The 15565-nt window shown below is 50.7% G+C and overlaps 2 protein-coding genes across 6 annotated transcripts in view; one reads left to right on the top strand and one right to left on the bottom strand.

Annotated features, from left to right (window-relative positions):
- Positions 1 to 211: 211 nt before the first annotated feature.
- On the bottom strand, positions 212 to 13111 carry PTGR3 (prostaglandin reductase 3). Of its 2 annotated transcripts, none has more exons than XM_045886542.2 (2): positions 12747 to 13111; positions 212 to 6443 (listed from the first exon to the last, which is right to left on the bottom strand). In XM_045886542.2, exons 1-2 carry the CDS (start codon positions 13055 to 13057, stop codon positions 5519 to 5521), a joined length of 1236 nt encoding a protein of 411 aa, XP_045742498.1. In that variant the 5' UTR covers positions 13058 to 13111; the 3' UTR covers positions 212 to 5518. The 2 variants fall into 2 exon arrangements, with proteins under 2 accessions (XP_045742498.1, XP_045742499.1); XM_045886543.3 differs by lacking the exon at positions 12747 to 13111 and adding an exon at positions 12257 to 12385.
- Positions 13112 to 13609: 498 nt separating this feature from the next.
- The window catches only part of TSHZ1 (teashirt zinc finger homeobox 1), a 78296-nt gene continuing 76340 nt past the window's right edge, over positions 13610 to 15565 (top strand). For 2 of the 4 annotated variants that reach the window (XM_054510261.2, XM_064578571.1), the window contains exon 1: positions 13610 to 15143. The gene's annotated coding sequence lies outside the window, so the exon portion shown is untranslated. Of the gene's footprint in view, positions 15144 to 15554 lie in introns of those variants that run through there. The other 2 variants (XM_045886541.3, XM_064578572.1) reach the window with 2 other exon arrangements.

Here is a 15565-nt window from a genome sequence, read left to right as displayed (position 1 = left end):
CCCTTACACATCCCCCTGCTGCCGGCACACGCGTCCACGCATTACAGCCCTGAGTCTGCTGGATTCAGAGTTGATTTCAGGTAGAATGGCAGATTCAGATTCTAGATGTTTTGCTGGTACAAAAATTATGATGGTCAAACATTGGCTTTCTATAGGCAATAATATAAGCAGGTGAAATGACTCTAGGAAAAAAAAAATCCCACTCAACACATGATAATAAAGATTTTATTTGATTTTCATGATTGGACATCCAAAAATACATCGATAGGACAGAGGCTTCCTTGTAGCATTAAAACGAAATTGTGAGCATTCAGCCCTTAATTCCACTGAGTACTTTATCCCCCAGAACCCTGTGTGGTATTTAGATGACACAGAATCAAATGATCTGGAACCATGACTTGTGCTCGATTAAAGGGGGTCCTGAGTGAACACACTTTCGCAGTCTGAACCGTGATATTCTTCCTGGGTTGATCGTCATCTCATCCACAAAAAGATTTATAACAAAGGCCAGTTGTTATTCTGCGCTACTATTAATCAGCCACGTACTGAGGGACCTTGGCAGATTATGAAGGGGATAAGCCTGTGATTGCCCTGTGCCCTGGGCAGGCGCCTGCCTGTGTTCTAGCTTCATTTCTGAGGCTGGTGAACTCTGTGACCCTAGAAGAGGCACCTATCCTTCCTGGGCTTTGGTTTCGTCATTTATACAATGGGTAGGAGTAGACTGTCGATTAAATCCCAAATTTTGCCATTTAAAGGACAACAGAGTCTTCTCCTTTATGAGGGGCGGAGAGTGTCCGGGCTCCTTCCAGCTCTAAGTTCCTGCCGGTCGACCTCCCAGGGGCAGGCACGCAGGTGGCGAGGCAGACTCTTCTAAGCAGGACGCCCTCGCGTCCCTGAACACGTCCCTACATCTCCACTGACCAAAGACATCGTCCATGCAAGTCATTCTAACATACAGTTTAGCCCTTTGGTGCAGAGGGTAAGGCAGGACAGTGGCTGACGATCGTATGGAACCCTTTTCTGAGCTCAAAGCAGCAATGCATCTCTCCTATTGGATGCCACCGCCAGTCAGCAGGGTGTGTTTTGATTATTATTTTAATTTCGTGTTGGCAGAAAGGCACTGTCAGTGCCCTTCAAGGGAAACTCTTACTTTGGGGGGCTGTTGGAATCTCTGTACTCCTGGCTCAGTGCTTCCCAGCACATACAAGGCACATATTGGTTCCCCCAAACTACTCCTTACAGTACTTCGCCTCCCACGTGAGGGATCCAAGACACGCTTCCTGGGAGTGTCCGCACCCCTGGAGAAGCATGAGCCAGCCCTGAAGGGCAGGTCCAAGCTGGCAGAAGCCATCCTATTGGGAACAGATGCGAGCTCAGTCTTATCGTCACAGTTCATTGATACGCAGATCTAGGGAAAGGCTTACATAGAAACCTCACACGCCTACCTGATTTGACCTTCCCTGAATATCAACTCTCTACTATCAAGAATTACTTGTTGGTAAAAATATTCCTTACGTATTTTGGATAGCATTTTTTTTTTCTTTTTCTTGTGGCAACGTCCCATAGTTTGCTCAGGGTCACAGCAATAAGGTTCTCATATTGAACATTCCTCTCTTTATAAGTTGAAATAACAATGCTAAAGGTCTAGTAAGCAATAGAATTTAAAGTTTAAAATGCCCATATCCGTGGTATGGAGAATCCAGAGTTTCATGTCTGACTTCTGAAATGTGATCCTAAATCTTTAATTCTGGGCCATAACTACAACATTAGTTACAGAAAAATCGAACTTTCAAAAAAACCCCAACCAATCCCCAACCCCAAGAGTACTGAATAATGTTTGCAGAGATAAATTTCGTGTCTTTAAATAAGTACTATAAATAACAAACAATCTTTAATAAAAGAAGAGAGAGGGAAGGATAGAGAACAGTGATTAGGAGCCCATCAAATCAGGCCATTTCACATCTGGGTTACATTCATAAAACGTGTATTGTAACCCCTAGGAAATTATCATCCACAGTTGATTGCGCTTGGTCTTTTTCTATCGTATTTTTTCTGAAAGTTGCACGTTGCTCATCTGTTTTCAAATAAATCTAAAATGTGGTATTTATCCCATATGTACATGTGGTAAAGTGATCAAGAAAAATATTTTCAGTACTAAACACCCCATTTTAAAAGAAACCCTGAATGTAATAAGTTCATGCTGATTGGGAACTCTACGAAGGGGTTAAAACGTTACCCGTTTCAAGTAGGGTGGCCATTATAAATGTTACCCAAATAAAAGCCAGAAACAGGAAGCCAAAAAGCAGGTCCCTACGGCAGGCATGTGTCTTAAATGATATCATTTGTCAAGTTTCCAGCGTCTTGTGGTGGGGAACACAAAAAGAAGGTCTGTGTTGTACTGAGGACATTACATCCTCATTAGCTGGAATGTTCCTTAAGTACATAACGCAGGATTTTCATTTTAATAAGCAGCAGCTACTTGTCACTGCACTTTCATTAGATAAATACTGAATGTAATACTAATGACCATTTACAGAGGCTCTATCCTACTCTTGAGAAACTCCATTCAGATGAAATCATATAGTAACAATGTATAGAGCCTATCAAGCGAAACTTCCGTGTCATTTCTTTGTGAACTACTCCCTAAAAAAAAAAAAAATTTTTAAATGCTGACAATATTTACTAGCAGGAGTCATCGTCAAAGAGACCCGGAATCACACCATTGGTTTTTTTTTTTTTTTTTTGCATGCAAAACAAATGTGAAGGAATAGCATTTGCTTTTTTAGAAGTCACAATGGAATGGCAAAGAATAGCTTCTCAAAGTCAAACCCCTCCATCTGCCCAGCCAGAGCCCTCAAGGCTGAGGTGCAGAGAAGGCCACCCTGAGAACCGAGAAATAATTCATCCACCATGATCGCTCAGCCCCAGCCCTGTCTCTAAAACAAAGACTGACAATTGCCCTGAATTATGGATGTACTTTTTGTGATATGTAATACAGTTCAGAAGAAAGGTGTTGAGAGCATTGCACCATTTCACCTCCCATTAGAGGCTGGTCCTGAACGATAATCCAAGAAGATGAAACTGATACTGAACTATGACCCTCAATTTACAAATCATTTTTCAGGATAAGAAAAAAAAGTTTAAACATATTTTTGGCATTATCTGAATGGGTGGAATCTTTCATGCTTGTTTTCTAAGAATAAATGAAAACAGCATGCACTGGAGTTCCTGAGTTTGGGGAAAGCGAGCATGAGGTTTTCACATTATATTTTATTTTAAACCTGGGTGTTTGGAAAAAAAAAATTTTTTTATGTCGCCGAATTTAGTATATTCCTTCAAAACATCATAAATTTCTATTCTGTAGCTTAAGGGATCCATCCGTTAAAATGTTGGTCTTTCATCTTTATTACCCTCCCATTAACATGAAAGAAACCGGGACGCACTTCAGTTTCGAGGAAGCAATTTAGTTGGCAGTGTCCTTGCTCCTGGAGTCTCGACGAAGGGAGAAAGTGCATTATGGTTTAGACTTCACACATCTATCTGCATGGGCAGCAACAGATACTACGTGAAATTTCATCATCTTCTTGGATGGGATGACTTGATTACCATGTTCGCCCATTACCAGTCCCTTCCTGTGCACTTCCGTTCCTAAAACCTGTCCCCTCCCCTGTGTGTGTTTGTGTATCTGAAAGCCAGGCAGCGTCTCCTTCCCTTTGGCCAGAGCTGTTAGGTCTGAGAGGGGCAGATTAATAACCGAGCACCACGGTGGGCCAACCTCTCTTGTACCCCGCATAGTAACCCCGTGCCGTGAGGAGGACACAAAGAGCCTCGCGTCGGGCTGCTACCCTTCTTCATAACTCAGAAGCATCACAGCGGCACTAGCCTCCGGTGCTATTTGTCTTTAGTGCAGTTGTGACACTTCGGCGTGATCCATAATTTGGCGGCTATTTACCGTGACATCTCCCTTCAGTGCAGCCCTAACATTCAGTGAGGCCATTATTTGGTCCCATTTACCATATAAATTGTATTGTTGTGCGTGCATGCTAGCAGCTACATTAGGTACCTGAAAATGAGTAAATCTTGTAAAAGAGATACTAACAGCTATTCAGCAGTAGGATCCCCTTGCTCCTCAGATGGGAGGAAAGAAAAATTAAATATGGTCGCCAAGCTTCCTGGAGCATCTTTAATTGCGGTCACATTTATTTAGCATTTAGAGACTCCGAAAACCCAGGGCTTTGAAAAATAATCCGGTGGGCTTGCCTTCAATTAGAAAGGCACTATGGGATTTCCAACTTCGCGACCAGAGCTGGAGCCTTCTTTGGCAAGCTGAAGGCGAGGAGGCGGGCAGCTGGGCTGCGAGAAGGCTCGTGACGTTGCTCTCACGTGTGACACGGGCAGTGGGCACTAGTAAGGAGGCGCAGCTCGTTCCCACAGAACGCGTGGGGAAGTAAAATGGGGACACAGGGACAGCGCGCTCTGCCACGCACTATTCTGTTTCCAAGATCAGAGATAAAACACACCGTGTCCGAAAGTCTGAAACACGAAGCGAACGTCTGATTATTTTAGATTGCGTCAGTCCCTCCTCTGCACTGTGCTGTCTGATACATCCTACTTCAGGCCTAGGAAGGATGCTATTATTACTCTCTGGCCCTGTGCCTAGGGAGTGCTTTCCCTTTGTTATGCAGACTCTCCCCATGGATGCAGCACATCCTCTCTCCCCCTTCCCAGGCAGGTACTAAGTTTTTAAAGCTTGCCCCCAACCTCTGTAGTATCCCTTTCCAAAGCCTGCTTTTGTCTTAACAGTTTTCAACACCAATTTGCTTCTTAAGGGCAGAGAAACTTCCAGTTCCATACAGGCCTCACTGGGATAACTGGGCATAAAGCATTAAATAATAGACACTTTTAAAAAAGAGGTCTGCGTTCACATAGTCATTTTTCTATTGACCTAACAAAAATCAAAGTTTTGGGAGAATTCCTCCAAATTTCTAGTTAGAGAGTTGGTGATTTATAGAAAAGGAAGGGCCATTTCCTGGGAATATGGACTCTGAAAATATATGGCTGCTTTTCTGCTATATCTCTCATTTATTAACTGCTCGTTAGTGTACGACCAAACTCTCCCAAAGCAAAGAATTTGTGGACTATTTTCAAGACCGATTTTAAAATCTCATCAAGCTGAAGACATACTGATTTGATCAGATCTTGCATCAGGAATTAATTTAATTCTCTGGAACAATAAAATCTGGAATGAGACTGTCCATGACCAAAGAATCGAATATAACGGTTTTACCTCTGAGCCCTTGAGAGAAGTTTTTATTAGCATTTTTTTCAAGGGAGGGGCAACCACCCCCCTCCAAAAAAAAAAATAAAAAAAAAAAAGAGAAACTTATTCATTAATACCTAACTTTTGTTTTAAGAAATATTATACCCCTTAACCAACTACAAATAACTTGATTTGAGTAATTCTGAGGACTAAAGTGCCCATTTTCTTTCTCCTTTGATTTATGTCATTGTTCTGTTTTTACAGCTTACTGCTGACAGAGCGAGATAATTCAACTACAATTTTTCCAGTGTTTTTTCCCATGTACATATAATCAACAGCCCGGAATACAGACTCCAGGCCAATAAACCTGCCCTCTGCAGACCGGTCTCCAAGGTCCACCTCGCAGACCAGGTCTCCACCCGCATACATCTTAAGCAAGTGGTCCATGGCTGCTTGATACTTAGAAAGGGAATGGTTCAAGAAGAAGCCCCGGACACTGGCAGATTTCTTCAGCAGTTTGGCTGGTAATGTCCCTGCTTTCACAGGAGAAAGGCCAGTAGGAGTTTGGTAGCCAGACACGAACCCAATGACTATCAAGCGCCCCTTGACAGCCAAGGCATCTACGGCCAAGTCGAACATGGCGCCCCCGACGGACTCATATACCACATCCACACCTGCGGGGTACTCCTGCTTCAGGACAGCGCTGACGGGCTCGGTCGTATAGTTGATGGGACGATCACAGCCAATGGATTTCAGAAAAGCAGACTTTTCATCGGAAGAGCACGTGCCAATGACATGGCACTTGGCCTTCTTTGCAAGCTGCACGGCAAATTGGCCTGTGCCCCCAGCTGCTGCCGTCACCAAAACTTTTGTCCCTTCCGACAGTCCTCCGAGCTCGTTCAGGCTGATGTATGCAGTGGTGGCACTTACCGGCAGGGTGACATACTGGGGCTGCAGAGAGGTCACGGGAGCTGCAGCACCAGCTGGCACCACGGTGTACTCAGCGAAGGAGCCGGGGGCCATGTAGGCCACAGCCTGGCCCACGGCGTACCTGGCACTGGCCGACAGGCCTAAGGCTACCACCTCTCCCACACCTTCGAAACCTACGTCAAAGGGGGTCTTGACTGAAGGGTCATAACGGCCCGCGGAATAGTTGACGTCAGATGCATTGACACCGACAAATCTAGAAGAAAGCAAACACACAAATACATTAAGGTGTTCTCTTCGTCAAGGCCTTGATATTCCACTTAGAAAAATTCCTCTGATTCCAATGACTGTGGATGGGTGGCTAAGCCATCTATCCTGGTAGGATTCCAAAAGGATAAAAAATAAGTCAGTCCTGATATTCAGTTGAAAAAGAGAAATTAAACAAGTATTTGGTCTATTTTATTTTTTAAATCAGGTTAGGGTCATTTCATACCACTTTAAGCACCAAGTTATTTATTTCACATGCTATTTATTTTCCTCCCCTTTCTTTCAAAAGGAGAAATAAAGCATTAAAAAAAAAAAAAGTCAGGAAGCCCTCTTATATACAAACTCCACTGGAGCTATGAGTTGGAAATTAATTGGCCTCTTAACAAAGGTGTTAAAAAACAACAGTGAGATAAAATATATTCAAAGAAATAGCCTTGCATTGATTCTGGCAACAATTTAACACTTCGGATAATAACAGTAATGACAATGATATTATTGAAGATTGACGCAGTGTGCAAGGTCATCGGTTGTTACACGTTACTGCGGGGTTGTTTAAAACACTGTTAGAGTGTCTGCAGCAAATTTTCTTTCTGATGTAACTATGTCCAGCATGAAAATATGCATTTTGATTAATTGAACAAAAATTGTCTCATAAGGGTAGGGAGTTTTATGGAACATTCAATATCTTACAGTCCTTTTCAGATGAAAAGGAAAGCAAATCGTCACTATATTTTTCCTCAACAAGAGGCAGAGACATAACTTGATTAATACCAGATGATTATTTTCACTTTGGTATCCAGAGTCAATTTAATTGCGAGGTCGGTATTTTTACCAGCTTTTTTTCATCTCAGTATACCTCATAACAAAAATATCCTGATACCTAAGGAAAAAAAAAGCCGTCTACTAAAAAATGTCAGGAGGTGGCTTAGACACATAATGGAGGACCCTAAAAATGTCATTTCCACCTGTAATGAAATGAAAAAGATGGTGGTGTCTGGTGGCACGAGGAAAGCTGGTAAGTAGGTCATTTTAAAATAATTCACTTTTAATTTAACTTAATAAACCAAAACTGCCCTGTGCAAGGATCCACTTCCACCATATTATAGATAACACTTGGCGCTTATAAAGGCTCCCTTATGATTATGCCCTGTATATCTACAATACTGAAAGCTCTCTACATACTGTAGAGAGAAGAAAGCAGGAAACCATTTCTTTGGGGCATGTCAAGCTGCGTTCAGAAGTTAGCACACCACACAGCCTCAAGAACACACTACAGAATCCCACAGCCAAGGATGATAACCGCAGTAATGAAAAGTGCGAAAAATGATTTTTTGCTGGTTTTTCATTTGGGATTTAATACCAAGATGCTTACATTCTGTTTTGGGGCTGGGGGGCCCCCTGCTATCTTCCCTTTAAATTTACATAATTCTCAAGGTTGGGTCTTTTTAGAAAGGACCAGCTTCCTCAGAGCAGCCTCCGGACTTCACAGAAGGCCGCCAGGGCAGAGCCCAGCTGGAGCGTCTCGGCCTCCCGCGCCCCTGCTGTAGGCCCTAAAGCCAAGTCCAGGGAGGGCTCTGCGGAATGGAAGTGAAGGGGCGGTTTGCTCCAAGGCGGGAGACTGAGGCCCGACCGCCAGCTCCGGTCTCTGGGCCCACAATTAACCCTTCCCGTGCCCCTCTCCCCTCCTGTCTCCGTCCCCACTGGAGAGGCCCTCTCCGGCGGGGCAACCGCCAAGCCTTGGGGGTGGGACACCCTGCGGCGGCTGGCCCCTGGGGTTCTCCCCACCGCCAAGGAGAGCGCCTTGCGGGGGAGGGGGACGGGCTGCTGGAGGACAAGGCTCCCCCACGCTCCCTCTGTGGTTTGCCACTTCCCCGGGGGAGGTGACACGACCAAGCAGGGCACACGTGGGAGAAAAGTGGAGGGGAGGGGGCGCAGCGCCAGAGGGGGGAGCGAGGCCAAGGCGAGGTGGGAGTGGGCTCCGCCGGGAGCTGGGGTGCCTGCGGTGACCAGCGGCAGCTTGAGTTGACCCCGGCGCGCCCCGTCCAGGTTGCAGACAGCGCTGCGTCTCCCCTGCGGCACCCCTGCGCGCCCCTGCCAGCCTGCGGGGCGCCAGAAGTCCTTCTGACCTGCGTCCCCTCGGAAGTGCCCGGCTCGGCGGCCTGCCTACCCTGCCGTCCCGGCCTCCCCGCCGCCACTACTGCGAGGCTCTGTCGCTGCCTCCGACTCCCGGAGCGGGCTGCGGCCGGGCCGAGCCGGCGGGCGACGGGGCGCAGGGGCCGCCGCCCAGGCCCGCGGCCGTGACCTCGGCCTCCCTGGGCCGGCGGGGTCCGGTGGGCAAGCGTGGTCAGCGCCGGCCGCGGAGCTCGGGCCCAGGGGCGGCCAAGCTCGGGTGGTGGGGGGGGGTCCGGAGCACAGGGCGCGCTGGAGCACAGGACTGCGGCCTGGGGCGGCCGGACCTTGACCTTGGCCTCCGGTGCACCCCGTGTTTCGTGTCTCCTCCTCCCCCTCCCCTCGTCCTGCCGCCTTCTAAACTGCCTGCGTCGTGGGCACGAGTCTCGGGCTGGTGGCCACAACCCTCCACTGCTCCGCTCGGCGCGCCTCACCCGCTGCCGGGTCTCTGGGCCCCGGGAGCGGCCCCCGCCCGCGCCCCCCGGACCCCCGCTTTGAGGCCGCGCGGCCGCCGCAGCAGGTGGGGGCCCGCCGCTGCCCGCACGCGCCTTCATCCTCCCGTGGGCTGCGGGAAGGGCTGCGGGAAGGGCTGCGGGAAGGGCTGCGGGAGGCCCGGGAGCCCGCGCCTTGCGCTCCTCCAGAAACAAGTTCCAGAGCAGCGGACACAGTGGGAAGGGGGCCCGGGTCGGGAGCAGGGGGCAGGAAGGGCGAGCGAGGGAGAAAAAGAAAGGAAAGACGCGCTTGGTAGGGTGCGTGCATTTCGAGACTCTCCTTGCACCCTCTTTAATTTAAGATACATGCTCTGAGTAAGTGCAGGGTTCTAGCCACCCGCCTGGATAATCCACTCGGAAGCCTAAAATCGAGGAGCCCCAGGAGAAAGAATGGGACCGGTGCGGGCTCTCCCCAAATACAGACCCTTCCAGAGGCGTCGGTTTACTTATATAAAAAAGTGCTGAAGCCCTTCGTCACGTTTATTATGGAACAGGCAGTCGTGCAGAGGGGGGGAAACGCTTGCTTTGAACAAAAACAAAACGTGAAGTCCAGAGTCTTCAATATTGGGAGACAGACAAAGTCGGCCAGGTCAGATTTTCTTAAAAAGAGAGAAAGAAGGGAGGGAGGAAAGAGAAGAAATAGGAGAGAAGAAAAGAAGAGAAAAGATTAAAGAAAAGAAAGAAAAATAAATAAAAGAACACCTCGGCCTGGAGAGTCAGCAGAAATGCTGTTACCCTCCCGTGAGCAACAAACCGTTTATCAAAAACGCCTTCCCCATCCCCCACCCGCTCTTTGCCATTCCTGCAAACTCTTTGCTCCATTATCTTACACTTGAGCAGAAAATCGTTAGAAAGATTTGGGAACGAAATAATATGTCACTATCCTTCGGAAAAAAAGCTAAAAATAGCACGCAAGCTGGCTTAACTGGAGGGTGTCTTTCTTCCTTCTCTTCCTGAGGGCTGGGCATTGGGAGGGGATGTGAAGTTGTCCTCGGACGTATGAAAAGTGAGAAGTGGGTAAAGGAACATCAATTACACGTTCTGCGGGGATTTTAAGCGCCCCTCTCACACTTTTCCTAAATGGGATAAACTTGATTATCCTAAATCCACGTCGGGCTTAAAGCACTTCCCTCTCTGTGAATGAAGAATTTGTATTTTCTGTTGAGATGGGATGAGATGTGCAAATATCCAACTGAAAGGAAAAGTCAGGCAGTGCACAGTTAAAATCCCCAAACACCTTTCCGAACAAGTGAATGTATGCTTATGCCATTCATTCCAGAGCAGATTTTTATTACGATAAAAATGAAAAGCGCCTGCATAAAATTTTTATGCAATTAACACTGTTCTGGAGGAGATTTGGTCTAGGCTTAAAATGAACTAACCTGCAGTAAACAGACCTGCAGTTTGCTCTTAAAAAAAAAAAGCCTCTTCCCCTGACACTATTTGCCAAATATAAAGGATCGCCTTACAATTTGGGGATAGGAGCAGATTTTCTACAGAGTAGGGAAAGGGGATGCAAAGATTTCATTTCCTCTCAATGTGCAGAAAACTGGTTCCATTCTCTTTCTGATGCGGGCTTCAATGTAGAAGTTAGAGGTCAAGTCGTACACATAAGCATACTGTTTGTGTTAAAGGGACTCTTGGCATATGTGGAGGGAAAAGACAGGCATGGATCCCAAAGCAATCCAAACCGATGAGCTCCAAACATAGGAGAGCTGGCGCTCCAGAATCCTGACCACCCAATTCAGGGACCCTCCCTGGTGACCCGGCGCAGGGGGCGCCTGGGCACTGGCAGGGAAGAAGGCGAGGGGTGATGGTGAGCAAGCGGGGGAGAGGAGCCAGAGGAAGGGAGGACAACCTGAGGACTTGATGCACTTCACAGGTAGAGATGCCGGCTGGCCCGGGGAGCGGGAGGGAGCAGCCTCCACGGAGAGCTGGCGGGTGGCCCCACTAAACCGCAGCTGGTTGTGCTCTAACTTCACACCTTCTTCTGCCTGCTCTGCTCAGTCACCCCCTCCCCACTTCACACCCGGTATCTAAAGGGGATTTTATTCAAGCAGTGGTGTTTTTACATCAGTGCTCACAGTCAGTAGTGTATTTGGTCACCAACATTACAAGAAAAGAAAACAGCCCGTGTAAAACTTTTTGCTTGTTAAAGTCTGAGCTTTTCAGCCTGCTTCTCATCTCAACTTCTAGCAAATCACTCGTGTGACTTGTATGTTCTGCGTGTTCCTTCTTTTTAACTTGGTAGGATGCAAGTCCTTATCTCAACAGCTTTAGCGCTTTATCCCATAATGAAGAAATCCTCTGCAGCCCTGTTTCCACCCACGAAAACTTTTAGGACACACACATCCACCTTTAAGGCACTCTCTGCACCCCGCCCGGAGCCAGCTTCCACTCAGCCCCACTCTTGGCTCCCTCAAATTTATGTTTCCAGCAGGTTTCCAAAAGTTTTATATCATGACCAGAATTACTCAATTTTGCAGTCTTTGGAAGGCTGATACGAATCTCTAAAATAAACGGATCAAACGCTGCATCAAGCCACTTGGGTAGGGTACACTTTGCCTTTCACGCCTTGCAGGGGACTTACAGTACTTTCCAAGAAACAATTTACAATATAGTTACACTCAGAACTCACGCCTTCCTTCAATCGGAGGAGACATGCAACACTGTAACCCCTCGGATGCCCCTGAGCAGGCGGGCGAGTCCTGCTCTAACATAGGGGATCGAGGAATGGGGAACGCCCAGCCTGCAAGTCAGGCAGCTAGGGGACCCAGCGAACAGAGACCAGAGGGCATGGCTCCCACAGAATGAGGTCCCTTTCCTTCCCGCGCTGCACCAGTTACTGAAGATTAGTGAGCTGTAAACACATTAAGGTAGGGAGTGTGGAGGTGGAGGAGACGGTCATAAGGTAGGGCAACCCACCCGAGTGCCACCCAAAGGTCTGCAAAACGCGCAGGGAAATGCGGCCGTGCCACCACCCCGGCCCTGACCCAGCCGCCCCGGACGCGCCACGCGCCTGTCGGTAGGCTCTGGGGCACAGACAACAGCCATACAGCACTGACAACACGCAGACGACACCGGCGAGGTGCACACCAACACACCCAACGACAGGCTCCGCCATTGCGAGGCGGCTGCCAACCTGGAGCGCACAGGAAAAGCCAGCCGGGACCTCGGCCTCTTTCCTCCAAAGCACGTTACCCAAACGTCGCAGTTCGTGTCCAGCCCGTTCCTGGTTCACACTAAAGATTATGGGAACGCAGGAGTCGTGGGTGCGCGCGGGTGGGCCGGGCGGGGAGCCTCCCCTTCTGGGTCCCGTCGGTTTTATTTCGGGAGCGGGAGGGGGTGGGGGGAGGGCTGGGGGAGGGGAGGGGAATCCCAAATTAAAATAACCCTCAGTTACGAGGACGTTCGGTGGCATCGGATATTCACACCAGCAACCGTCGCAGTACATTCGCCTTCGCCAGATGGCGGCGGGTTCAACTTGCCGGGGCCTCGCAAAGTCAGGCTGGGCGCCCGAGCGCTCGCCGGAGTGCGGGGACGCAGGGGGCCCGGGACAGCCGGGAAGCGGCGCAGCGCGGGCCGGGGCCCGGTCAGGGCCGGGGAGGGGGGGGGGCGCGCGCCGGACTCACCGGTTCCGGACGAGGAGGTCTCCGTCCCCGGGGAGTGGCACCGGGCAGTCCCGGCGCAGGGTGACGGCCTCGCGGAAGCTGGGGCTCAGCTGGGTCGCCACCAGCTTCTGCATGGCGCGGGGGATGTCGGAGCCCTGGAAGTCCAGGAAGTGGCGGGCGTACGACATGTCCACGATGGCTCGGGCCCCGGCGGGCGCCAGGCGCAGCATGGCCCGCGCCTCTGCCCGCTTTCTGCGCCGCCGCGGGCTGGGGTCGAGCCCAGCCCGGGCCGCTCGGCTCGGCTCGGCTCGGCTGCCAGCGGGCGGGCGCATCAGGCGGGTCCGCCCCTCCTCCGGCCGCGTGCTCCCCTCAACTCCCCCCCTTCCCCGCAGGGACTGGCTCCGCTCCCCCCTCCCCCCGCCGCGCGCCGCCCGGCAGTCCGCGCAGCCCCCGCGGTTCCCGGACGCGCCACCCCCGGGTCCCGGCCTGGGGATCGCTGCCACCCCGGCCGCTGCTCCTTTAATCTTTTTGTTTTGGTTTGAATCCGCTCGGCGCAGACTGGCCGAGGATCCTCTCCGCCCTCCCCCTTCCTCCCGGCGTCCGGGAGGCACCGGATATCCCCACCCTCCCCTCGCTCTAAAGGCCGGATTTGACTCTTCTAAAAGGGTGAGGGGGCGGCGAGGGGAGCCGCGCGTCCCGCGAGCGCCGCGGCCCCGAGCCGGCGGCAGCCCGGGCGTCCTCGGAGCGGCGCGGCGCCCGGCGCCCGGCGGCCGGCACAGGCGCCTCCCCTTCCCGTGCGAAGCGTTCACTTCCTTGCAAGGTGGTACGAATCAACCCCGAGCGCGGCCGGGGCGGCGGGGCACGGCCGGGGGCCCCGAGCCGCGCGGGGAGCCCCCGCCGCCAGTGCACGCGCACAAGCACCGAACGCGGGGCGGGGGCGCCCAGAGCCCCGTGCGCCCCGGACTCCCGGCCCCCCATTCCCGAACGCCTGGCCCGCGCCTTCCGCCCTCAGCTTGTCCGTCCCAAGCAAGTTGCACGAACCAAGCCATTTTATGTGTTTTGGCCTAGATATCGTGTGTTTCCATGAATGTTTTAAGTAGCCTCTACAAGACTGTTACAGGGTTCCCACTGGGAAAGAACACATATATCGGAGAATAGAGGGCCAGATTCTCAGAGCACATGAGCATTTAAACTTCTAGGTGGGGATGCCGAAGGACTTAATTGAACTGGAGACATTGCAATTATGTGTGAAGCCCTCATTTTATCAACCCAGCTAGAAAGATCTGCCTGCCGTTCCTTCATGTCAGTTTTCTCCCTAATTGTCTATATTGACCAAGTAATCAATTCACTTTTCATAGAAGGGCCAGATTAAATATTTTCCACATCTTTGTATGATGAGCTGAGCCCATTTTAAAATGTTTATTGAAGGTATCCATTTTAATTTTAAAAAACCGTCTTGTTTTACACTTACCTAGGATTACCAAAATTAAAAAAGCCACACAGTGCCCCTCCCCAATCAAACCTAACCCCCAAACCAAGACTGCAAAAGTGACCCAGGTATTTTTATCTCAAATGTCGGATGTTCTCATCCAAGGCTAGTTTGTGTTCCACGTGGGTGCGTGTGTATGAATGTTCAAGGGGGTGGGGGGTGACTTAGAGGTTTAAAGATCTGCAGAAACTAGTGTCTACTTAACTTGGCTTATAACACATGGGTTTTACCCGGTATCAGCCCCTGGATTATAGTAACAAACCCCTCAATGTCTTGCTCCAATGTGCAATCGTTTATGTTATGCTGTATTAAGATTTCTTTTTTGTGTCATATTGTTTAGCTTCGGAAAGAAAAAAAAAAGAAAACAAAGCAATTAAAAAGATTGACAGGTATGGTTTGTGAGAGACCTATTTGTAATTGTCAGGGTGACGTTGGCGAGAGGAGGAGGAGTAAAAGCCGAAGCAGGAAAAGCAGCTCGATGTGTCTGTCTATCAGTTGAGACTGTCTGAAAGCTCTGCGATCCGAATGTGTGTTATATTTCACTGAAAAGAGAAGGGAGCGAGAGTGCATCTCCCTCTCTCCCAGGAGTTTGGGGGGGGACGGTCCACGCTCCTCTCGCCCACCCAGTGAATGTCCGCTCTTCGCCCCTCTGCACACACTCTCCGGGTTGTTGTTGTTGGCTTTTTTTTTGGGGGGGGGGTGCTTTTTGTGTATTTTTCAAAATTTTTCCTGTCGCAAGATCAAGACCGGCCAAAAATCCATGATCAAAATGTGTTTGCATTAGATTTCGCAGAGGAAGAAACGGCGACCCTGGCGGCGAAGCCCCGCGGAGAGCGCGGGGCAGCAAGTGGCGCTCCGGCGGGGTGACACTGTTTGATGTGTGACTGTTTGGAAGGTGGAGCAGCGCCTGACATCTCCCCCCGGCGCATGTATGTACGGGGGCTTCACTCCTCTGTCTTGTTTGCTTTCTTCCTCTTAGACTAAGTGCGGGAGGAAAAGGACAGCCCGGATCGGCCTCGCTGGCGCACAATGAGAAAGCTGCGACCCGCGTGCTAAAGCCACCCGCCCGACCCCCGAGCAGCGAGGAGGCAGGGGGAGAGAAAGTTGTGCCCGGAGACTCTCGGCTCGCGGAGGAAGGCGCAGGGGAGCGCCCGCCACAGCAGCGCGGCGGCGGAGGCGGCAGCATGGAGCGCGGGCCGCGGGCCGGCCCTCCGAGCGCCCGCCGCTGCGCCCGCGGCCCGCGCCGGGGATGACTCCGGGCTCGGCGCCCAGGCCCCGCGCGCTCCGCCCGCAGCCCGGCGGCCGGCCCGCGGCCCGCGCGGCCGCCGCCGCCGCCTCCTGAGCGGCCCCG

Source organism: Mirounga angustirostris, unplaced genomic scaffold (assembly GCF_029215605.1).
Source record: "Mirounga angustirostris isolate CCGP_5_RB_7025 unplaced genomic scaffold, mMirAng1.0.hap1 SCAF_14, whole genome shotgun sequence".
NCBI classification, from domain to species: Eukaryota; Metazoa; Chordata; class Mammalia; order Carnivora; family Phocidae; genus Mirounga; species Mirounga angustirostris.
The sequence above is the reverse complement of the archived record's forward strand: the minus strand, read 5'-3'. Positions and strand labels throughout refer to the sequence as shown.

Excerpts from the sequence above, each read along its gene's own strand:
- PTGR3 (XM_045886542.2), bottom strand. The coding sequence starts at position 13,057 with ATGCGCCCGCCCGCTGGCAGCCGAGCCGAGCCGAGCCGAGCGGCCCGG. Across the intron at positions 6,444-12,746 it reads GACCTCCTCGTCCGGAACCG|ATTTGTCGGTGTCAATGCAT; the intron begins GTGAGTCCGGCG and ends GCTTTCTTCTAG.